Raw genomic sequence first — 26109 nt, forward strand, 5'->3', positions numbered from 1 at the left:
CATAACGTCTCTTATATACGCTATTCTTAACACTCCCTCCCGGTATGTCTCGATACTCCACAAACTTTTGTTAATAAACTCTTTAAATGGTTTAAACCATACAATATATTCAACAGCATCTTTAAGTGATTAAAATCGTAAATAGATTAAACAAAATCTATGAACGAATAACTTTTCATACTTATTTATACTGAACTTATTCAAAATAAAATTAATCTAACTTGACAAATCTTTGGCACGGAATGTCAGTTAACTCTTAGTTAGACAGCTTGGCCCTGTGAAGAAGATTTATTCCCTGGATGGGAAGAGGATAACAGTTTAATTATTCATAATCAAATCTGTAAGATATTTATGTATTTCAAAGGTTAATGTCTTTGTGAAAATGTCAGCAATCTGTTTATTCGAAGGAACCCAGTTCAACTTAACCAGATTTAAATTAACGCATTCCCTAACGTAGTGTTCTTTCCTTTCGATCATGTGCCTTAATTTATTATTGCCATCAGATTTCGCACACGCTATTGCTGACTTACTGTCACTGAACACATTTATTGGATACCATTTTCCTCTTATTATCAACTCGATTGACTGACTGATTGACAGCAAAGCTTGGCATGTTTCACTTAATGCGACATATTCAGCTTGACAAGTGGAGAGAGCAACCCTTGGCTGTTTATGTGTTCGCCAAGCAATAGTATCACCAAACAGCTGTATTACATACCCACATGTAGTCAGCGAGCCTTTGCAATCAGAGAAACTTGGATCAGCATAAGCCTGCAACTCTTGTGTTTTGCCTCTAAACGTCAAGGTCATACCTTTCGTACCCAACAAGTAGCGCAGTGCTCTCTGCAGCATATTCCATTCGTTCTTAGTTGGATTCAATTGATGCCTACTCAACACATTAGTAATGTATGCCATGTCAGGCCTTGTACCGTTAACTATGTGTAACAATGTTCCCACGACCTCTCTGTAAGGAAAATCTTTTGTCAGTGGCACAGCAATAGTTTCTTCCCGATCTATTCTTTCTCGATTATGGACTTGACTCGAAACCATAGGTGTTCTCTTAGGATAGGGATTTCCTTCTAAGAATTTTTCAAGCATTTTGTCAATAAGTTTTTCCTGATCTAGTCGCAGTATTTTATTTCTCCTATCTCTTCTAATTCTAATTCCTAAGTATTCTTTCGGTTCACCTAAGTCTTTCATTTCAAATTCAGCTTTGAGCTTATTTTTAATTTCTAACATTTTATCCGGATGATTACCTATCTCTATTATGTCATCAACATAAACAAGCAAATGTACAAAATCACTACCCTCTCTCCAGGTGAACAAGCATGGATCAACTAAGTTTTTCTCAAGTCCTATTTTAAGTGCAACTTCAGTGAATTTTTCATTCCATTTCTTCGGACTTACTTTCAAGCCATACAACGATCTTTCAAGCTTGCAAACTTGATCCTTTGGTCTTTGATCTTCAGGAAGAAGTCCTTCCGGAATTTCCATATAAATTAATTGATCCAACTCACCATACAAGAAGGCTGTGTTAACGTCCAATTGACACATATCAAGGTCGTAAGCATTTGCTATTGCAAACAACGCTCTGACCAGTGACAATTGAGAAACAGGTGCATAGGTTTCTTTCAAATCGTACTCGTTTCGATCTTTAAAACCTTGTATAACGAGTCTCGCCTTGTAAAGCTTCTCACCTTTTTCATCAACCTTGGTTTTGAATACCCACCTTGAATCTATAATATTAGGCGGTGTTCCATTCTTACTACATCCTGGTCTCTCTACTATTGTCCAGACTTTACGTAAACCCATAGCCTTTAATTCAGCTGCAACGGCTTTTATCCAGTGTTCTCTCTCTGGACCATTAACAGCCTCTTTATAGGTCTTTGGATCTTTGTTGATTTCAGCCAGTAGTGCGTGACATTTTTCATCAATTTTTAATCTTGTTCTTTCATCTACTTTATATTCTAAAGAATTATCAAAGGCATAAACAAAATTCGCTGATACGTCATCCATGGGGAGAGGACCAACAGTCGTCTCAGCATGTTCAGGCGCATTATCAGCTTGCTTTTTAGGGCGACCTCTTTTTCTTTTAATTCGCGGAGGCGCTCCTCCGAATCTAAGGTCTCGGCGTTTCCTTCTAAGTTTTCTTTATCAAATTCGACTAACCAGGTTTCTTTGTTTATCCCAACGTTTTCATCCTGCCAATTTTTAATACCTTTTACATTATATCTATCGCCGTAAACAATTCTTTCATTAAACCTAGCATCCCTGCTCTCATAAAATTTACCATCTTCTGGCTTTATAAACAAATAACCTGTTCGAGTATAGCCTATCAAAATTACTCTTCTACCAATGTACCTAAACTTCGGTCCCGTTTTTCGTTGGACTTTAATATAGGCAAAACATCCGAACCGTTTTATTTGATTGATATCATATCTATAATTGGGTGCAAATTTATGTAACGGAGATTCCATATTATTGCTAGCATGTGGTGTTCGATTATACGCGTACGCTGCTGCGCTTACTCCTAAATCCCACATGTTTTCCGGTAATCTCGAGTCATACATGTACGATCTGATCTTATTTGTTATGGTTTGATTATAACGTTCTGTTACTCCGTTATGTGCGGGCGTATCAGGACTAGCGGGTTCGAGTTCTGCTCCTAATTTTTCTAAAACTTCTTTTGTATAACCTCCTATATATTCTAGTCCCTGGTCACATCGTAAACGACAGACCTTATCATCTCGACCAAGTATATTTCTGGCAGATTTTACAAAAGACTCAATGCAAGATCCCGCTTCACTTTTATTTTTGATTGGATAAGACATTGCTAAACGAGAATAATCATCAATTACTACAACTATGACTCTGTAACCTTTGGGATAAGAAGCTGGGCTTATCGGTCCCATAATATCGCTATGTATTGTTTCCAACGGTCTGGAAGCTCTCTGTCTAACAGTTTTAAATGGCAATCGTTTAATTTTGGCTATTTTACATACTTTACAATTATCCACGATCTCGTTAAATTCGGCAGATTTGATATCTTTCAAGTGAGGATATTGTTTCTGCAAATTTATAAGATAGTTACTCGACGGATGTCCAAGTCGTACATGCCACAACAAAGCTTTATTCATTTTCACGTTAGAATCTTCCAAGGACATAATTTCATCTTGCGATAATTCTATTTCAGGAATCTCGTCAACATTATGAATAATTCTATCCCTAACTGAATTGAAGATGTCTGGTCTATTTAGCTCAGCTATATTTTCAGCTGCTGAGCTTTCCTGTACCTTTTCTACAGAAGAGCTTGCAACGTCCGAGATCAAACGTTTTTCTGTATTTTCATCAGTAATTAAAGGAGCCTCACTAGTTTCAGGAGGGTTCACCTTTCCAATTTCCATTTTCAATTCTGATTCCTTTTCAATTTGTTCAGCATTCTGAAGTCGAGTAGAACTTCTCGTAAAATACTTATGTTCATGAGAGCTTCCATTGTCACCATCTGTCAAAAAAACCTTTTGACAGTATCTATTCTCATTATAGCCTATCCCGTCACTATTACAATTATCAGACTTGAATTCAATTTCCCAGAAAGGTTTGTTATATATCCCTGTCATAAACGACTCACAAGTCTTTGGGTCGTAAATATCAATCATTTTATCATTTAAATAAACTTCTAAACCCTTTTCTACTAATTTTCTTAACGAGAGCAAATTTACTGATAGATCTTTAGCATATATGACATTAGGCAATTCGCGCGTCTCTCCATTCTGCAAGTTCAATTTTACTGTACCTACACCGTTAGCTTGCAAGTCCGCCTGAGAATTTCTATTAGCACATTTAATCGATTTAACGTCCGATTCATTCAAATTTTTGAAAATCAACTTGGAATTCGACAGATGCTCTGTAGCACCCGAGTCCGCGATAAACCGTTCTAGTGTATTATTTCTGTAATTAAAATTGAGGTTATCCGGACATTGCTGACATTTTTCTACAAATAGAACATTACCTTTTTCATTTGACTCGCACTCCATACTCTCACCTGAAGAGGTGCTGGCACCTTGACTACCTCCTTGGCCATTTCTTCGGCCACCACGAATACTAAACCTGCCTCTCTTTGCTCCACGACGACCTAGATCAAGCTTGCGCTCACCTTCGGGTTTAGACCTACCCTCGTGTTCACGCTTTTGACTTAATTGACCTCTAAATCTGCCTGATCTGCCTCGGTAGTGGGTGCTAGTATATCCGCGGCCCTTATGGTTCGGTGACGAACCACCTTACTGTCGATGAGCTGGTAATCTAGCTAACGAACAATGTTTAGCTATGTTACCAGGTTTATCACATACAAAGCAGTTGGTTCTCTTTACTTCTCTACATTTCGATGCCAAGTGTCCTGGTCTTTTGCAGTTTTTGCAGTAGCTCATAAATTCCCTTTGTCGTGACTCAGTCCACAACGCAGTGGTTGTTAAATGTTCTTTGGATGACAGCCTTTCTGTCTCCTCTTTAGTGAGAAAGTCCTTCAATTGAGCATATGTTAAACCACTTCCCTGTTGGCTCTTTTTGAGGAAGTCTGTACATTGCACACTTGGTACCGGCTTATAAACCGCGTCGTAAAATGTATCTCTTTTCTCTAGTTCTGATATTTTTCCAGATCCAGGATGGTCGTCAAATGTTCGTACAATCTCTTCAAATCTATTACAAAAATCTTTAAATCTTTCTTTGCTTGGATTATATTGTATGGTGTACAGCCTTTTGCGAACAGAACATGTCGTTACGGTGCTTTCAAGTGCCTTTAATTTATTTAATTTAGCAAGGATCTCCTGCGGACTTTCAATGTTTCTCACTTGACTATAATAAAATTTATCGACTCTGTTTCTTATTATATCTTTTACTCTAAAAACGTCTAACTGTCTAGCATTATCATTTTTATCCATGACAGGCTTAATGCTGCTGTCGATAACGTATAATGTATCATTTGCTCCTAATTCCGATCTAAGATCATCAAGAAAGTCTTCAAATTTGGTATTCTGGCAGAGTTTGTATGCATGGAACACATTATGATCAGGATTGTACATTTGAAAACTAATCACCGGGGCTGAATTCCGACCATTATTGTCATGACATCCAGTCTGAGCAGTGTTTTGACTACTAGAATTCACTGTTTCACCAGAGTGTGATTCATTACTCAAAAGATTATTCGATTCTGAACCTGAGTTCGGACCGGACCTTTGCAAAGTTAACCTATCTATTGTATCTCTATTAAGTACTTCCAAGCTCTCATTTCTAATCGCTGTACCAAGGTTAACTACGTTTATTTTCACTGGTTTTCCGTGAGTATGAACAATACTCACCGGAGCACCAGAAACCCTATCATGAAAATTATTTTGAGTAGCTGTACTACTACTTCCAACAGAAAACTGTTGAGCTGTCGAGACTGCATCGTATAACTCCGAAGCAGGCTCTTCAACCGTAACAACAGTGCTCTTATTCTGAGTTTGCTTTATTTCGGCTATTTGCTTCTGAGACCGTAAATACTTTTGTTCAAATTCTTCAGCCCTTTTCTGACTTTCGGCCAACCGAATTTTCAAACCTTCTACTTGATTATTGAGAGCATCGTATTCTTGCTTGTGTTTGTCAGTAAGCCTTTTGAATACCTTGTCTTGCCTCTCAATTTTCTCTCGAAGAGTTGCAATGGTTTCCCTTTAGATATTAATTCGGTTCCTCATAACATTGACCTCTATATTGTCAACCGCATCTGAGGTACTCTCGGGGTTTTGTGCAGGAGCAGCCGCATTTACCAATGCCTTCGTTGTACTATCTCCTCTGTCCTTTTGTTGAGAAACTAAATATTGCTCAAAATTAGATATCTCAATCAAACATTCTGTTTGATTTACACTCTATTATATTATACCATGGCTTTCGAATAACGATTTTACCTGATCCGTGAGACTAAGTATACATCATGCCTTAAGGCGCATGAGGGAGCGGTACACATAATTACTTTTCTCACCCATCAGTAAAATCCCATTCCAAAAGGACAAGATTTTTTTTTTTTTTTTTTTTTTTTTAATATATATATATTTTTTTTATTTTTTTGTTTTTTTTCCTTTTTTTTTTTAATGGTTGAGCCAATGGGAATAGCCTTGCGCGGCCTTTTCAAATTCTCCCGCTCTGCTAGTCTTTGTATACCTGAGTATACCATATGTTGCTCGGAGAAGAAGCGGCAACATCGCAACGATGCTATGCTAGCTTTGTATACCTGAGTATACTATATGTTGCTCGGAGAAGAAGCGGCAACATCGCAACGATGCTATGCTAGCTTTGTATACCTGAGTATACTATATGTTGCTCGGAGAAGAAGCGGCAACATCGCAACGATGCTATGCTAGCTTTGTATACCTGAGTATACTATATGTTGCTCGGAGAGGAAGCGGCAACATCGCAACCATGCTATGCTAGTCTCTGTATAACTGAATATACCATGTGTTGCTCGGAGAGGAAGTGGCAACATCGCAACCATGCTATGTGACTATCTTTCTCCCTCTCTCTCACTCTTCAACACATCCTATACCACCTTTAGAGCGGAGAAGAGAAGCACACTTGCGTCTCTCTCCCTCCATCACCACGACCCAAGATGGAAAGAAGAGGACAGGCAACTTTACCCCCTCTCTCTCTCTCTTTCTTTCTTACATAGTGCGTTGCCGTGCTCTTCACGACAAGATCGCCTTGTGTTTACACGCCAGGGCGTTGTTTTTTCTTTGTTTTTTTTTATTTTATTTTAATTTATTTATTTTTTTATTTTTTTTTTTATTTATATGTATATATATATATTTTTTTTTTCTTTTTTTTTTATTTATTATTATTATTATTTTTTTTTTTATATTAATAAATAAACGCGCTATGTTCTCTCTCTTGTGTCGTGTGATATAATTTTGATGTGTGTTTGAAACGTATATGTGCCCTACTCTATCCTTTATCTTTCCTTTCTTTCTTCCTCTTTTACTCTCCCTCGTGTGTAGGTAAACAGCGTCTTCCAATTCGAACACGTTTAAGTATTCGTATCTATTGTTCTAGAAATGTTTATATGACGCAACTTTCAATATTTTTCCTTCCTTTTCTTCCCCTTTTTTTTTTTTAATTTCACCTTTTTGAACGGAAACCCTATTATGTATTAATTAAATTTTTTTTTCTTTTTTTTTTTTTTTTTTTTTTTTTAACATTGCTTTAAATTGTAACACGATTTTGAGAGAGAGAAGAAAGAATGAAGATTTACAAGAGATCAGAGCCATGCACACCTTTTCTACGTTTTTTTTTCTTTTATATATACTTCATTATTAATTTTCCAAGCACACTTTCGATAAGAAACAGTTATCGAACATGTACTTACTTATTTTTTTTAATATATATATTTTACTATTATATTTCTTCAAACACACTTTCGATGAAAACAGTTATCGAATATGTACTTACTTTCACCTAGACTAGCTAGCAGCCCTTGACTACCCTGCTCTTTTGTCTCACCCATGTTCGCGTTTTCATTGTTCTTGCCACCTTCCATTGTTCTTTGCGTGTTCTTATCTCCTCGTGCCAACGCTATACCGATACGTGGATTTCTGTCGGTATATTTTCCTTTTTTTTTTTTTTTTTTTGGCTGCTTCTGAAGTAGTTGAAGCTGAGATTTTAGCAGGTGTTTACTTCTTTTCCTTACTCAATGGAACACTGGTGCAAGTACACACACGTGCGAACCGGCGATAACTAGGTTAGGTTTCTGTCTTTCAAAATTCACTATTAAACTAATTAACTTTCGTTCACTTGCGCAGTGTAAGCGTGTCTGGGGCTCATAACCTGTTAAGGTATGGCTGATAAATAAGACAACGCAGAGTTAATATTGAAAGTAAGATTTATTATAAAAACGGTGGAAAGGAAGAACTGTTGAATAAGCCTCGAGCTAGGCCGAATACAGAATACAGAGTACCGGCAGGACGCAACAGCACCCTGTACTAAGGGACAGTGCTGTCAGATCGTGGGTAAATCTTACCCTCTCCCTGTGCCACTGGGATTGCACACAATGAAAGTTTTCCATGTCCGTGTGTTTGGGATGTCGAAAGAAGTCGAGTGTAACCGAAGTTGGCGGGCACCCCGGAGTGGCACACTATGAAAGCGACTCGTGTCGTCCAAACACATGGACACGAGTCGCTTTCATAATGTGCCACTTCGTGGCCAACCGCCAACTTCGGTTACACTCGGCTTCTTTCGAAATCCCAAACACACGGACATGGAAAACTTTCATTGTGTGCAATCCCAGTAGCACAGGGAGAGGGTAAAATTTACCCACGATCTGACAGCACTGCTAAGGGACTGTGCGGCCCATAGGAGGAGTAGGGGTAAAGAGTAGGGGTGATGGAGTGAGAAGACATAACGTCTCTTATATACGCTATTCTTAACAATTTTTGTTATTATCTTATTTTTCTATTTTTCTACAGTAGGTTATATTATTTTTATTGCAAGAATAATAGAAAGTATGGTTTATTATTGTAAAAAACGTGTCATTTTTCTTCTATTTAAATATTTTTTTATTATATTATATTATAAAATTCGTATAAGTTTCTTAATTACGCAAATATTACAATTAGGTATATAATTTTTTTATATGCCTTGTGGTCGATACATATTTTTTGATATTTAATATAAAAACGTATAAAAAATTAATTCAATGAACGTATTAAATCTTTTATGAATCAAGTACATTTTATAAGAAAAGAAAAAAAATGTAACAATGATTTATTTGCTTTTGAACGGAATTTTTCAGCTGCTTCTAATATATTCTACAGTGTGGCCTTATTCTTTCTCTGTGATGTATTTTGTAATCATTTTTTTTTTGTAAATTATTGCAGGCAATACAATTATTATATCCGATGTAATTCATAATTATTTATTATAATATTTGCGCAATAAAGAATTTTGTACCAATTTTTCAATAAATTAGAAACATTTAAACATAGAAGAAATATTACCCGCCGAATAAACCGTGATCAAGATTGGAGAAAAATATTATTAAGGAATCTTAAGAAAATATTCTACGACGACCGTGAATGGAGAGATCGCACACAGGGGAAAGAACAATGAAGGGATTTGGTAATTGCGGCAATGACATTTCGAGTTCTAAATGCCAAATAATGATACTTATAGAAAGTAAAAAAAAACATATGCTTATTAAATAAAAATTTTTAATAAAATAATGGACTTTTTAAACAACTCACATTTAAAAAAAAAACATGTAGAAACATGCAAGAAAAGTAGTTGTATCGTTTCATTTCATTGCAATCGTCAGCTACAATGACAAAGAAATATTATGAAAGCGAAAAAACAGAATCATGTCTTTATATTCAAATAATCCATTACTTCCTTCATCAAGTAGATGTATGGCAATTCGAACATCAACGATACCATGTAAGAACAAATGTAAACAATTATTATGTATCCTACATATAAAATTCCCTGCAAAATAAAACAGAATAAAGTAGAGGAAAATAATTAATAATTCATTTAATCAATCTTTAAAATCAAAAAATAATAAAAAAAATACATACGAAAGTTGAATAATTAAAGTGAACAGAACTTTCACTTAAGAAATTCACATAACTTATAACAATTGGATTTAATAGAAAAGCTGCATAAGTCAATCTACTAAATGGTATCCAAACTTTACACGAAAGAACACTATTTACTATTCCTAAAATATAAATCGATTTAATTAATAATAATTGTTAAGTAATAGTGTCGAATAGAAGAATAGAATCAGATATTTATTTATACCTCCATTATTTGTACAACATGCTATTAATAGCCATGCAATGCCAATTGCCCATACAGTTCTACTGAGAGCAACGTAAATAGCAGTAGTTAAAACTGACATTCTTCTCAAATATAATCCAAACAGTACTAATAAATTACATAAACTGGCCAGCATCGAAAAGAGTATTATTTTTTTCTAAAATCAGTTTTAACAACATTAGTGTAAACATCAACATCATCAAGAAAATAATATGATAATGAAGTATTTGTAAGCGCTAAACGATCAGAATATTTGTTTACTCTTTTCCATAATAATTTGTTGTTTAATTTGACAACAATATACGCAGTCAGCACACCCACTATGTAAGGTCCTATCCTGGTCCATGGTGAATAGTATAGTACGTCCGCTAAATTTATTTCCTTATCCATTCTGTAATACAATTCAACGTTAAATTAATCGATTACTTTGTCCTATTAAGGTTATTTTTACGAAATTATCTATCTATATAAATTCGCTAGTAAATATTTAACTTCAATTAGATTAAAGACCATTACAGCAGTCATTTACGAAAATATTTGAACACTTGCAATGAAATATATTATTAATTATAATAGGTATAGTATAGAATAATTATCAACATATTATTAATATTTGATGTGTGTATGAATCTCTAGATTATGAAGGTAAAGTTTCAAGCATTTTGAATATATGTTTAATTGTTATGCTTAAATGATGACAGTTATAATACTCAAAGTACGGATTTTTATATAACTGAGGGTTACAGAAAAGTTAGTAAAGAGTATGCATATTTGTTTACAAGACGTTACTCTTCTCAAAGATAGTCATATTTAATATTCAAAACTTCAAAAATATCTGTTCAGATACTATATGCAAATATCCTAGCAATTTTACGTTAGTAAGTAATGAATCCAAACTATTGAATATATATTGTTCGATTTGCCTAAAAATTTTCATGAGTAATAAAAAAAGTTAAACCTTCAATCATTGTTAATATTATATTTATATGTGTTGTGTAATGAAGTTAATATAGTAAATAATATATTTCATAGCAAGTGTTCCAATGCTTTCCTTAGTCACAGTAGTTAATGGAATAATACGGTCAACTAATGCGTAAGTCGCTATTAAAAAAGAGTTAGTGTCTTTAATACGCAAATAAAGGATTTGTATTACTACAGAAAATTAGTACAAATTCCGATTTTTTAGAACATTGAATTAAATGTATTGTAAGTCTATAAAATGTCAAGCGAGTTTCATCCAATCTAAAAAATATGCTTAAGTTGACTGCGTTTAGAGTCGGATTATAGGTTACTCGAGTTTTCACAGCCAGTTTAATTAACAATAGTTTAAGATTCCACACTTCAGCATAAAACACAATTAACTAAAACCTATTTTACAGATTAAACGAAACCATTTTTGCATTCTGTAAAATAACAAAGCAATGTGTGAGATCCTTCTCATTACGTACAATATCCGTTTTAGGTAAACCTTCTATATAATGCTCGTAAAGTATACATTACCATATACATGAATAATTATTAATATTGATATTTACGTAGGAATAAAATTATAAATGTATGATATGTAGCCAGTAAGAATTATTGACGAGGTAAACAATATACCCAACAAACTAGCCGCTATTTTGAAGTACCTGAAATGCAATAATGCTTGATTAATTAAACTCTTTTTTAAGTTTCTTAATTTCTGCTGAATATAGATTTTTTAAGTAAAAACAATGTTTTATAAAAATATGAGTTTACTTACGTTGAAGATAAAAATAACAGAAAATTTATTATGAGGAAGTACTGCATATCGTTCGCCAAGTACCAACTCCAACTCATACACTACAAGGATCGATGTCAATAATTAATATTATATCTATTATTCATTAAGAATACGAGAATTATAAAAATTGCTGTTATCGTAAGTCCATACCAAATCTTGTAGACTAAAAAGGTTGTGAATATAAAGGATATTTCTCCACCAATATTTTTGACAATTTTCGTGGTTACGTTCCGTTATGGGAAAGAGGGACGTTTTACTGTACCACGTTGCACTTATCTGCACTAATCCGATTAATACCATGAATGTAGGTGTCAATCTAAAATAGCAAAAGTAGCGAAAAAAAGTAAGATATTCTAATTAATTATATTTCTTATTTTGAACCAATTTATGTAAGAAAACCATAAAGTTTTCTAGCACTTTTCTAGATTGACTAAAATTTTACAAGAAATTTGTGTTTGTGAAGTTTCTAATTTTAATTGATAGGTACAATTAAAATTTATTGAGATTTTTTTTCCCTACCTTCATACTATAAAAATTCCTAGCAAAAAAGAATTTTCTAGGTTGATTTATACTTTCATTACATTTTATAGAATAACCGAAGAATTCGTGAAAGGCATTCTACTTTTACACATTACCTATTTAACGTAGAAACTCCACAGTATGCCCGGGCGGGCATTGCTCAAATAATTCGAAAAAAACATATTATTTTCTCTTTGTTTTTATAGTCATTTTATTTAATATTAGCTTTTAAAAGTGTTATTTACCTATCCACACATATAAAGTTTTTCGAACAAAGAATTGTTTTTCTGAGCGATCAATATACGAGACATAATTGTTATTAATATATTTTGTAAAATAACAAAATTATACTTACCATGCTTAGATTTGAAAAACCTTATACATAAATTACTTCAATTATATTAGATATTTGACATTTATAAAAATGGTCTTACCTAATAAACCTTTTCAGGAGAACGATAAAATATAATTTTATTGTATTTAAATAATCATTCGGTTTACTTATATTCTTGCTCATGTCTTTTTTTACATACAAGTATGCGACTAGGAAACCACCAATATAAAAAAATGTATCAACTGCCAGCATTCCTCCATTGTATACTATTTGACCAAAAAATTCTTGTTTTTTTCTTATAGCAATTGACCGGTTTTCTTTTAATAAAAATAGAAAAATGAAGATAATGTTAATGCATAATATTAAATAAATTTAATTAAAATATCTTTTAAGAAAGTTTCCTAAATTCAATCTTAATAATTAAAAACTTTACCTACAAAATCCTTTGAAAAGTAAGATACATGAATTAAAATAATCATAATCATCGCAAAAAATCTTAATCCGTGTATAACCGGAATACCAGCATTCTCAGATTTCATATTAAATATTCTTTTCGTGTTTGAATATGCAGAAAAAGCTAAAAACATGTTCCAAAGAAAACTTTGGTATTTTAGTTTTTCCGGTTGATCAATGTTATTATCGTTTGGTGCTTGTGTGTCACCTAAAACGATAATTATTATGATAATAAATAATCAATGGTATTTTCTCAAGGGTTAACTATAATCTCACTTTATTATTGTTACTAATCACTTAAGGTCTCTTATAAACAAGAGGAACATACAGGAATCCATTATTAAATTCTAAGCAATAATAAAGTATAAACAAAAGATATTTTAAGGAATAATTCAAGCACAAAAGTATATTACAACAAAAGTGTTACAAATTATGAAATAAACTTACCTCTTGCTTGTAAATTGTCTCGGTCTTGAATATATTTGTAATGTTTCTTTAATTGTTTTTGATATATCAGAAGATCGTAAGCCGTTCCTATTATCATTAATAGTAATGTGAGTATGATTATTGCTCTAAACAGAAAACAACAACAACAAAATATAATTATATTGTATATATCTTGCGGGACTATCGTAAATTGTAAAAGAAATATTGATATACGTCATTGTAATAAATGTTCCACTTAATAACCATCGATGGTCATCGACTAGATCTCTTACTTCAACCAACGTAAAATCTGCTGAATATAATTCGCCTTTAAAAAGAGTTCTATTTCTCAACAAGATTTCTAGAAGAGTAGAAAGATGGTCCTTCGAACAGGATTCTGGTAAGCACATACCTAATATTATCAAATCCTATAAAGAAAAATTAAAAAATAAAATTAAATTTTTAAAATAACTTGTGTGTTTGTGTGTTTTATTCTTAATAGAAACTTACTTCTTCGGGCAATTCGAAGTGATATTGTAAAGTGCTATTATGTCGAAAATTAGCAACAAAAAATTTCACTTTGAATGGTGGAAATTCCTCCTCCATATGACGATATTTTGAATTGTTTCGTAATACGTCTGGCGACAATTCATAGGGCTCTCTGTTTCCTGCATCTTCGCATTGACTTCTGCTACCCAACCAATAATTATTGCCATATATAAATCCTGATCTCGGTTCGCCGCTAGCATCGATTACTAAATAAAAAAAATAAAATACTAAAAAAATAATTTTTTTTAATAAATAGTTTCATTTCTGTAATCGTTATATTTTTGTATATATTCTATTTCGAATTTTTATACAAGTTATATTAGCAGTTACTTTTACTTAAAACATGGTCGAAATTTTATCCTAAATAAAAAAATTTATTTCTTGAAGTTGCCTATTGCGAATATTTATTATATTTTGATTAAAGTGATTCACCGACATCACATAAATGTAAACTTTATAAAGTTGAGTATTCATCTTTTTCAGTCAGCTACATTTTATTCTAAAATATGGGGCATTTATTGTCAAATCAATAACTTTTGATCTCGACCAATTTCGATTTAGCTACAATTTTATTATCATTTCCCACTTCATTAATAACGGCAAAGTTTTCGCCAATTGATAACTACAATAAAGCTTCAGATTATCTAGTTACCAGATATTTTAAAATCAAAAGCATTGTAATAACTCTGCAGTTTCATAGCTTTATACTAAACAGTAATAGATGTTTTTTGTAAGAAATTATTCTAATTAAATAATATACTGTTCGTAAGTTTTTTAAGCAACCCAGGAAATTAAAAAAACATGTATGCAGATCACACGTGTTAGAAGTTAAACCTTCAAAAATCTAAGTTTCAAGAGAATGATACTAAAGTAAAGTTTCAAGAATAAGATAATTGTAGGATTATTTTATAATATAAAAAATTAGAAAAAAATTTTTTTTCTATATTTGTAAAATAAGTTATATTATAGTTTTTTTATTAGATTTATAATAGCAAATAATATTTGTTTTTGTCACGTGTCCAGTTTATTCTATTTAAAAGCTTTTCTATTTTAATAAAAAATTAGTATAAATTTCCTAAATACGCAAACATTATAATTAAAAAACATGTTTTTGGATATTTATAGGAAAAATATTTTACAGTGTTGTCTAATTCTTTTTCTCTGATGTATATTGTAATCAATTTTTTTGTGTGTGTAAAATACTGCAGGCAATACAATTATTATATTCTATATATTTCGTAATTGTTATTTATAATACTTGCGAAATAGTTAATTTAATATAAATTTTTCAATAAAATAGAAACATTTTTAAATAGAAATAGAAAAATAGAAATAGAAAAATAGAATAGAAAAATAGAAAAGAAATGACACATATATGTATACCTTCCAGACTCACACAGATTTACAAAGATAGACTTCATATCTTCTTTCTTTATTTCGACCGTCGGTTCGCTTGAACCTTATACTTTTGTCGCATACCTACGTGCTTATCTCTGTTTATTCTTCTACCCTTCTACCACTCCTACCTACAAACAATTTGAGTATCGAAATAATATGTGTCCATGCTTCGCAGTATGCAGTCGCTTACAAACGCACACATATACAACCAGGAGCGATAACTACGAAGCAGAGCATAAAGACGAGACCGAGAATAGGAAAAACTATATAGCTATATTCTGTCTCATTCTTTCGCAGGCTCAATCCTATATATTTTTCTCTATTTCTCTTCTAACTAAATATCGTTGCTGTTGCCTAGAAGCCCATCGCTCCGTTGCCTGACCCACCCGCGTTTTATTTTTGTCAAATCACTCCCTATACTAAGAAGTTTTCACTTTAATAAATTGTTCATTTTATCTACTTGAAAAATTGACCATTGCAGTCTTTTTGTAATTATAATTCTTAATAGTATATAGTTAAACTAAAGTTTTTAAATAGATTTAAAAATATTTATGTAGGAAAGTTTTAAGTGTAGAAGAATAAACATAGGTAAGCGTGTAGGCGACGAAAGAATAAAGGACAAAGAAACAGATAGTCGAAATAACGAAAGGCGGTGTAAGGTTCGTTCTTCGTAAGTTGTTAAGTTGTGTGTGTGATTCTGTGTGAGTCTAGAAGGTTCTCGAGCGATATGGATGTTTTGTTTATTGCATCGGACCGGACGTTTGAAAAATTCTAAAGCAATGCGGATAAATATAAAGGGACGCGGATTGAGGCGAAGGGCAGTCAGTAGTCAGTCGTAACAGTCGCAGTTGTAATAGAAGTCGTCATCGGTCGCAAGTCATTATCAATTTGTAAGAGTGGAGTTGCTTTTCTCAGTTGTTTTCGTAAGATTGTGAGGCTACTATTGTATTTTTTCTAATACCTATTTTAAATATATCTTATCAGTAGGATTAAACTGAGTGTATGTTAACAAATATTACGCCGATTAAGATGGGCTGGTCACGTAACTCGCATGGGGAAGGATCGAGCGGCACATAAAATATTGGTCCATATACCAAACAGGAAAAGACCACTGGGTAGCCCGAGACATAGATGAGAGGATAATAGTAAAAGGGGCCTAAAAGAAATAGGATATGAAGACCGCGAATGGAAGGATCGCGTTCAGGGACGGGAACAATGGCAGGATTTGGTATTTGCGGCAATGAACTTTCGAGCTCCTAATGCCAGTTAGTAATAATAATAATAAGAATAACAAAAATTTAAAAAATATGGAATTACATTCAAAAAAGTGTAATTTCTTAAAGAATCTTAGTTCAGTTTTTACCAAAAAGATTTCGAACAAAGTTTCTCACGTTTTATAAAAGCCTTTTTCTAAATAAATATCTAATGTAATATTACTTTTTAAATAAATTAAACTTATTATTTGCTGTGTATAAAAGTGTTTCCCTTCATATTATCCCTGCAATATTGTTCCTCCTTTGAAGTAAATAACCATGCATACTCATATATACATCAATGCTCGACTAAAATAAGCATTCCAAAATCTCGTTTATAATTAAATAAATAATTATTTTCTACAATTAGTGATTAAAGTCTCTAATAGAAGATATTATTTCGTACTTTCTCATACCTTTTAAACTCCATAATTTTTGCTGATCAATGGCTTGTCGAAATTCAGTAAGTTCCTTTCCACATTGAATTGAGTTTAAGAGTTCTGCGTTTGATAACATTGCATAAACAGGCAATGCATGGATCTTCAATTCTCTCATTTGATTTGCTGTACAATAATTAAGAAAAAAAGCAATCCTGCGAGTAATTTGAACCCTGGACGTGCCATTTTCACAATTTGATGTTGTTCTGTTGTACATTCGTTGTATTTTTTTAATTCATGTAGAATACTTGTCAAAAAAATTCAATTTTTAGGCTACTTTCACTTATTTGAATAGTATATCTATTATTGTTACACTGAACAAAAATATAAATAATACAAAGTAATAACTACATAAATATTTAAAAGGAAAGAAACATGAAAAAAGAAGATATACAAGTGATATTACTTGAAACCATACTCGATTAATGATACACGATGAACGTGAAAGAACTAAATGAACTCGTTGAAAAGTTGTTACTTATGTATCCATAATAATTATCATTTTATATTACGATCTATATTCATTACCTCACTCACATTTATGTCATCTTAAGAAATTTTTCTAGTTAATTGCTTTTTTTTTACGACTTACATTATCATTACTTTTTATATGAATTACTCATAGCTTTTTTAATCAATGAATATTTTATAAAGTAGAACTTCTTTTAGTATGAATGTTAAAAGAAATTTATTTCCTATTAAACAATCCTAGAAGTTTGTAGTTTATGTACAATTTTGTTAACAAATCTTATATTATATATATGTAGGGAGATTTATTTAGGGTGAGAGGTGCGAGGTAAACATACACCCAGTTTAATCCTACTAATAAGATTTATTTGAAACAGATATTAGAAAAAGTACAATAATAGTTTCACAATCTTACGATTACAACTTAGATGAGCGACTGTATTCTTACAACTGATAACGACTTATAACACAACTGCGACTGTTACGACTGATGACTAACTACGGCTACGACTACGACTACGACTACGACTGCGACTGCGACTACGACTAGTGCTAAATTCTTATTTCTTTCCACTTATTTTATATCAGAAATGACCTACACCCTTTTTGAGAGGGAAGGAGCTTACGAATCTTATTGATCAATAGCATAAGGATCCACCCCTATAGTCCACCGACGGGTACAGCCTATGGTTTTTGGTAGTGGAAACTATGCATAAAGAAACTTGATCTAGAACATCGGAATGTTATCTCTTTTTATGATATCGCATATGTTTACATAGGAATCCGAAACTCCTCAATGGGTCCCGACACTGCACAAAGGGTTTTTATTGCACCAATATATCCCGATAATTCTTAGGTTTGTTTATGGTTTTATGGTCCTTCTAACCTTTCCCTTCAGTTTCTGAATAGAATTTTCCTTTCCAGAAAATAGAATATAACGAAAAGAGCTGAATACTAGATTTTTTTCCTACAGTATAGGGAATTGAGAAATATACAGACAGATTCAATGAAAAAATTTACTTATTCAAGTGGTTGTAATGCCACAACTGTAAGCAAACAAAAAAGCAAAATAAAGAAAACTTTAAAGCGAAACTTTAAAAAAAATGATTGCTGGTTAGTGAAAATCCCGATATATAGCGTTGAAATGCGTCAGCTCGGAACGTATTAAAAAAAAATAGTTTGTTTTATATATTATTGCTTTTTGAGTAAAACAAATATCATATTCCCTGAAAGTAGAAGGTGTGTATATTTATCTTTTATAAATAATTAAATACATACATTACATGTGTTCGAAATGATCGGAATAAATTTAAACTAAGTGAACCGAATAGAATAGTCAAAAAAATAATTAAATATTTTATCTTATACTTAGGAATAATATAGCCGAAAAGTATACCTATACTTAAAACAACCTTAAAATTCCTAAAATTCTTCAAAAAAATTTCATTAAAAACATCTTTTACCTGTTACACTATTTTTCTGCAAAAAAAGCAATCTTTTCAATCAAAGTTTAAAAAAAAAAATTTCAAAGAATTGTAAAAAGTCATTGAAGTGACCTGGCTTTTGATTCTTTAGCTGGATTTTGATGTCCTGCTTGTTTTATAACGAATGATTTGCCGAATAAATACATATCGAAATTTTTAAAAACAATTTGTCAGTATTCTTAGTTACTCTTGATATCTGGATTGTTCGAAATTGCAAGACTAGTCTCGTTTTATATAGTGATTTATCCTTATGTTTGATATTATTACAAATTTTCTTTTTTGTAGTGAAAATTTTATTAGAATGGGAGTGATTTAAAAAAAATGAAACAGCGCGGCGTAACGCTATGGCGAGCGGTGGCAAAACGAAAGTAAGAAGAAAAACAAGACAACATATAGGATTAATACTGCGTCAGAATGAGACAGAATATAGCTATACAGCTTTTTCTATTCTCGGTCTTCTCTTTATGCACTCCTTCGTAGTTATCGCTCTTAGTTGTCTATATGTGTGTTTGTGTGCGACTGCATACTACGAAGCGTAGACACATATACAATAATTTCGATCCTATACCTATTTGTAGGTAAGAGCGATAGAAGAGTAGAAGAATAAACAGAGATAAGTGTGTAGGTAGGCGACAAAAGAATAAGGTCCAAGCGAACCGACGGTCGAAATAAAGAAAGAAGGTGCGTGGTCTGTTTTTATTTTACCAAACGTGGTATTCTTTTTCTATTTAAAAATGTTTCTATTTTATTGAAAAATTAATATTAAATTATTTATTTCGCAAATATTATAATAAATAATTATGAAGTACATAGAAAATATAATGATTGTATTGTCTGAAATATTTAAAAAAGAAAAGGATTACTAGATACATCAGTGAAAAAGAATTAAAGAACACTGTAGGATACACTAGGAGCAGCTGACAAATTCCATTCAAAATCAAGTAAATTACTGTCACAATTTTATATTTTTCTTCTTTATAAAATATATTTGATTCATAAAGATAAAATATGTCTATTAAATTTGATTTTTCTATGTTTTTATAAAAAATATACGAAGAGAGAGACATGTACTGACCCAATAATACAAAAAATTTTATTATTAATTATATTATTTTCGTAATAAAGAAATTTTTGTTAATTTTTCAATAGAATAAAATCATTTTTAACACGCTGAATGCCTACATTGAATCGTTGGAGTTTTCTTAGCGGTTGAAATTTAAGACAGGTTGTATACACTTTTCAATAAGCTAAGAGTGCGATTCGATTCAATGCTATACTACCAGGAAAATCGATATATGACGTCCGATACGGATAAGCATAATTAATTTATTTTTTGCGGTATCATTAAAAGATCAACAATTTAAAACTCGACTTTATTTCTCTTCTAGAATTAATTGCATCTAATATGATAAAAAATCTAATAAAAGGTAATGCAAATTCTTCACGATAACATAACCAGACCATATAATTAAAACTAGACAACCTTGTACAATGTAATTCCACTATATAAACTTGCTGTATTACTAAGAGCCTTACTAATAATAATTAAGCTATTACAATATTATGGAAAAATAAATATAAAATTCTTTATTACTCATATATAATAATTAATAATTATGAAATATATAGAATATAATAATTGTATTGTCTGCAATATTTTACACACAAAATTGATTACAATATACATCAGAGAAAAAGAATTAGACAACACTGTAAAATATTTTTTCTATAAATATCCAAAAACATGTTTTTTAATTATAATGTTTGCGTATTTAGGAAATTTATAATAATTTTTTATTAAAATAGAAAAGCTTTTAAATAGAATAAACTGGACACGTGACAAAAAGAAATAAACCTTATTTACTTCATATTTCCAATAAAAATACAATAATATAACTTATTTTACAAATATAGAAAAAAAAATATAGAAAATAAATTTTTAAAAAAATTTTTAATATTATAAAATAAAACAACGAGATTAGAAATAGATTTTAAAATCGTTGTAATTCCAAACCCGATGAAATGAAACAAATACGACCACAATTGTTCCCTTCAATAACAGCATCTACAGGTATTAGTTGCAACACAAAAAGAAATACTTTTGTGTGCTAACCCATGATAAAGATGTCTGAAATTCAAAGGAAGGGGGAAAAGAGTGAAAGAAAAAATTATCTACCTGAGTTTCAAAAAAAAGTATATTATATTTACTTTTGTTAGGACGGCGTATATATCTGTCGATAAATATTCTACAATATTTGTTTCTATCTATGGCTATCGCATTCAGCATTCCATCTTGATGGATAGAGTTTGGAAAATATTAGTTTTTGAAAGCTACCTACATGTTAAGGTCAGTTCCTTTTCATGAGAACAGAATTATAAAAAATAGGAAACGTCTGTTGAAATTCGATCTATATTTATTATCTTTATTATCGATGCGATAATATTCATGGGTATAGTTTTTTTTTACAAAACGTGTCATATCTTTTCTATTTAAAAATGTTTTTATTTTATTGAAAAATTAGTATTAAATTCTTTATTTCACAAATATTATAATAAATAATTATGAAGTACATAGAAAATATAATGATTGTATTGTCTGAAATATTTAAAAAAGAAAAGGATTACTAGATACATCAGTGAAAAAGAATTAAAGAACACTGTAGGATACACTAGGAGCAGCTGACAAATTCCATTCAAAATCAAGTAAATTACTGTCACAATTTTATATTTTTCTTCTTTATAAAATATATTTGATTCATAAAGATAAAATATGTCTATTAAATTTGATTTTTCTATGTTTTTATAAAAAATATACGAAGAGAGAGACATGTACTGACCCAATAATACAAAAAATTTTATTATTAATTATATTATTTTCGTAATAAAGAAATTTTTGTTAATTTTTCAATAGAATAAAATCATTTTTAACACGCTGAATGCCTACATTGAATCGTTGGAGTTTTCTTAGCGGTTGAAATTTAAGACAGGTTGTATACACTTTTCAATAAGCTAAGAGTGCGATTCGATTCAATGCTATACTACCAGGAAAATCGATATATGACGTCCGATACGGATAAGCATAATTAATTTATTTTTTGCGGTATCATTAAAAGATCAACAATTTAAAACTCGACTTTATTTCTCTTCTAGAATTAATTGCATCTAATATGATAAAAAATCTAATAAAAAGTAATGCAAATTCTTCACGATAACATAACCAGACCATATAATTAAAACTAGACAACCTTGTACAATGTAATTCCACTATATAAACTTGCTGTATTACTAAGAGCCTTACTAATAATAATTAAGCTATTACAATATTATGGAAAAATAAATATAAAATTCTTTATTACTCATATATAATAATTAATAATTATGAAATATATAGAATATAATAATTGTATTGTCTGCAATATTTTACACACAAAATTGATTACAATATACATCAGAGAAAAAGAATTAGACAACACTGTAGAATACATTAGAAGGATCTGACAAGCTCCATTCAAAAGCAAGTAAATTACTGTAACATTTTTATTTTCCTTCTTTATAAAATATATTTGATTCATTAACATTAAAATATGTTTATTGAATTTCATATCTATATGTTTTTATAAAAAATATACGAAGAGACTTATATTGACTCAGGCATATAAGAAAATTATATTTTTAATTATAGTATTTAGGTAATAAAGAAACTTTTATTAATTTTTCAATAGAATAAAAGAATTTTTAACATATTGAACGCACAGCGTAATCGGTGGAGCTTATCACGGGGACCAAATTTGAAATGCGTCTCGTACACAGTTCGATAAGCTGAGAGAGTGATACGATTCAATGCATTTTTTAGATTTTTCGTTGTTCCGATCTTTATTTAGATGAGAGTATTTAAAAAGATAAGTTTGTGGTCCAAAGAATAAAGACGAGATATGTTATAAATAATAACGGTCTCGAAGTGTGGCAGGCTATAGAGTTGAAAAAACATTTCTAAAGAATATCTCTATTAGATCTCTTATTCATCATTTGTACCAAAACCTTTGTACAGTCAAGCAGTATTGTCCATATGTTTCTCGAAACGTCTTTATTTCGTCATTCCTAAAATGGTTGTTAGACAGCGCAAGAATGTAGATGAAAACAGGAAATTGAAAACTATCTTAATCAATAAGATTGTATACCTGAGTTTCACAAAAAGGATATTCTATATTTACTTAGTTTACGACAAATTATATTTTCCTCTAAAAACATCCTACGATTTTGGTGGTATCTACGACTATCGCACTCATCATTCAATTTTTATTGCTTGAATTTGAAAAAGTGTACTTTTTATCAGCTATTCCACCCACAGATAATACCGGTGCCCTTTGGTATATATGGTAACAATATTATTATAAAAAAATCCTACTCAATTCTCTTAATCTTGATAGTGTGCATTTGTCTCACTCTCTCAAAACTTAGTTTTTAGAAGATTTCACTTCTAATACGTGTGATCTGCATACATGATTTGCATACATGCATACATGGTTTAGCAACCGTAAATTCACATATTCCCGTGATGGTGGTAACTATGTAGTAACTATGGTTGATATTATAGTAGCGTGCGGAAAAGTAGTACTTTCCAACCGATTGACCGTGCGGGAAAGAAAAATATCTATCACTTTAATTAGAATTAAAAAAAAAATCATGTGTGCAGATCACACGTGTTAGAAGCGAAACCTTCAAAAATCTAAGTTTCGAGAGAATGAGACGAATGGACAGTTTTAAGAGTAAGATAATTGTAGGATTTATTTATTATAATATTATTACTTTATATAAGAAAAGTCACCGGTATGGTCTCTGGGTGTAATAGCTGATAAAAAATGCACTTTTCACAATTCAAGCAATAAAAACGGAATGCTGAATGCGATAGTTATAAATAGTCAGAAAAATGGTAGAATGTTTATCAAAAGAAATAAAAAGTTTTTTTTGTTAGTATGGTTTTCTATTTCCCGCTTTCATCTACATTCTTGCGATGTATAACAAACATTTTAGGATAGATAAAATAAAGACGTTACGAAAAACATATGGAAAATACTGCTGGACTGAACGAAGGTTCTGGTAAAATGCAATGAAAGATCTAATAAAGATATTCTCTAGAAATTCAACTCTGTAGCCTACCACACTTCGAGACCCTTATTATTTATAACATATCTCGTCCTTATTCTTTGGACTATAAACTTATCTTTCTAAATACTCTCGTCTAAATAAAGATTGAATAACGAGAAATCTAAAAATTGCATTGAATCGAATCGCTCTCTTAGCTTATCGAACTGTGTACACTACGAGTCTCAAATTTCAGCTCCGTGGTAAACTCCACCGATTCACGCTGGGCGTTCAACATCTTAAAAATGTTTTTATTTTATTGAAAAATTAGTATAAGTTTCTTAAATACGCAAATATCAAAATCTGTAATATAATTTTCATATATGCATGAGTCAGTACATGTCTCTCTCTCTTCGTATATTTTTTATAAAAACATATAAAATTCAAATTTAATAGAAATATTTTGTCTTTTTGCATCAAATATATTTTATAAAGAAACAAAATAAAAATATAACAGTAATTTACTTGCTTGGGAATGGAATTTGTCAGCTGCTTCTCATTTATTACACAGTATTCTCTAATTTTTTTCTCTGATGTACCTGGTAATCCTTTTTTTTTTTAATTATTTCAGACAATACAATTATTGTATATATTCTATGTACTTTATTGGGTTATAGGGGATATTAAATAATACTCTTTCTTATAACACACTTTTTCTCTTTATTTTATATGATAAGGTAGAAGCACGTCTTTCAATCAGCAGTAGAAAAAGAATAATCGAACAATAGAAAAATATTTCGTCGCCAAGCACTTAAGATGCAGCTGCCCTTTGGTAGGGATAAAGAAAACAAAGATTAAGAAGGAACGCCTATCGATAGACCAAAACACTCTGTGTCCCACACTAGATATCGGATATTATTTATATACATAAAAGTATCGATTGCATTTTGTAGATATGGTAATATAAACGCAGAATAAAGAATACTGCGTAGAATTCAACACGCCCCCTCAAAATTCAATCGATTAAATGTTTACTTTACTTTATTGATTAAATGTCGTTTTAAATAAGATTATACTATCATCAAATAAATGACCTAAGTAAAGACGAAACTTCCACTAAGTTTGACTCTACTTCTGGGAACAAATACATATGGTCCAATATTCATTGCTAAGGAGTGGGGAAACCCAGAAAAACCCACTCAGACCACTTAAAACGATAAATGAATACATAATAAATGACTTTAAGTTTTCTATCCATATAACTACTTCAGTCCCATTCCATCTCTGAATTCCAGGAATTTGACGGCTGGCAGTGACTTAGTTAAAGTGTCTACTACTTGGTTACCTGTAGGAATAAATTCGAGTTTTATTACACCTTTTTCAACTTGTTCTCTTGTGAAATGGTACTTGATATCTATATGTTTCGATCGTCTGTGATTGCCTGGATTATTTGCTATACTGATACAGCCCATGTTATCCTCGTATATTACAATCGGTTCGGAAATATGTATATTAATACTAAACGCTAATGATTTTATCCAGAGTGCCTCTTTCACGGCTTCGAAGAGAGCCATATATTCCGCCTCTGTAGACGAAGTAGCTACCGATGCTTGTCTTTTCGTATTCCAACTGATGGTACATTGTTCGTATAACTTAAATAAATATCCAGTTGTACTTCTCCGATCCGTTTGTTCACTACCTCCCCAATCAGAATCAACATAACCACTCAATATGTTCCTATAGTCAGTTCTAGTGTAAGTTAATTTAATATCAGCTGATCCTTTAAGATATCTGAGAACTCTTTTGAGGTTTTGCCAAAGTTCTTTGTTATTTTTATTTGAGTACCGACTCAGGGTATTCACAGCAATACTCAAATCGGGTCTTGTACAAACCATTATGTACATCAAACATCCAATTAAATTTCGACAGGGTGCATCATATTTTTCATCTGAATTCAAAGCTAAATGATCTAATACAGTAGGAAGGGGTGTACTAACGGGCTTGCAATCTTGCATGTTAAACCTTTGAAGAATAGTTTTGATATATGAACTCTGATCTAATGTTATTTTTTTTTTGATTCTTTCTACTTTAATTCCTAAAAATAATT

General features: G+C 31.2%; 2 protein-coding genes across 3 annotated transcripts; both read right to left on the minus strand.

The window, feature by feature from the left end:
- Window positions 1–277: 277 nt before the first annotated feature.
- LOC149033573 (uncharacterized) lies at window positions 278–5794 on the minus strand. The gene is made up of 3 exons (XM_089176895.1): window positions 5751–5794; window positions 4043–5700; window positions 278–295 (listed from the first exon to the last, which is right to left on the minus strand). The coding sequence occupies exons 1-2, from the start codon at window positions 5792–5794 to the stop codon at window positions 4278–4280; spliced, it is 1467 nt and encodes a 488-aa protein (XP_089033021.1). The 3' UTR covers window positions 278–295; window positions 4043–4277.
- Window positions 5795–9207: 3413 nt separating this feature from the next.
- Window positions 9208–17527, minus strand: LOC149033574 (nose resistant to fluoxetine protein 6-like). 2 transcript variants are annotated; one of them, XM_089174984.1, is made up of 13 exons: window positions 16948–17527; window positions 13842–14086; window positions 13566–13759; window positions 13353–13477; window positions 12886–13113; window positions 12553–12769; window positions 11750–11915; window positions 11579–11658; window positions 11370–11465; window positions 10096–10225; window positions 9817–9991; window positions 9591–9733; window positions 9208–9498 (listed from the first exon to the last, which is right to left on the minus strand). In XM_089174984.1, the coding sequence occupies exons 1-13, from the start codon at window positions 17183–17185 to the stop codon at window positions 9373–9375; spliced, it is 2163 nt and encodes a 720-aa protein (XP_089031110.1). In that variant the 5' UTR covers window positions 17186–17527; the 3' UTR covers window positions 9208–9372. The 2 variants fall into 2 exon arrangements, with proteins under 2 accessions (XP_089031110.1, XP_089031111.1); XM_089174985.1 differs by lacking the exon at window positions 16948–17527 and having other exon boundaries at window positions 13842–14238.
- Between the last annotated feature and the right edge of the window lie 8582 nt (window positions 17528–26109).

The sequence above is a fragment of the Polistes dominula genome, unplaced genomic scaffold, assembly GCF_049000335.1.
Source record: "Polistes dominula isolate Pdom_NZ unplaced genomic scaffold, Pdom_raw_medaka contig_32, whole genome shotgun sequence".
Classification (NCBI taxonomy): domain Eukaryota; kingdom Metazoa; phylum Arthropoda; class Insecta; order Hymenoptera; family Vespidae; genus Polistes; species Polistes dominula.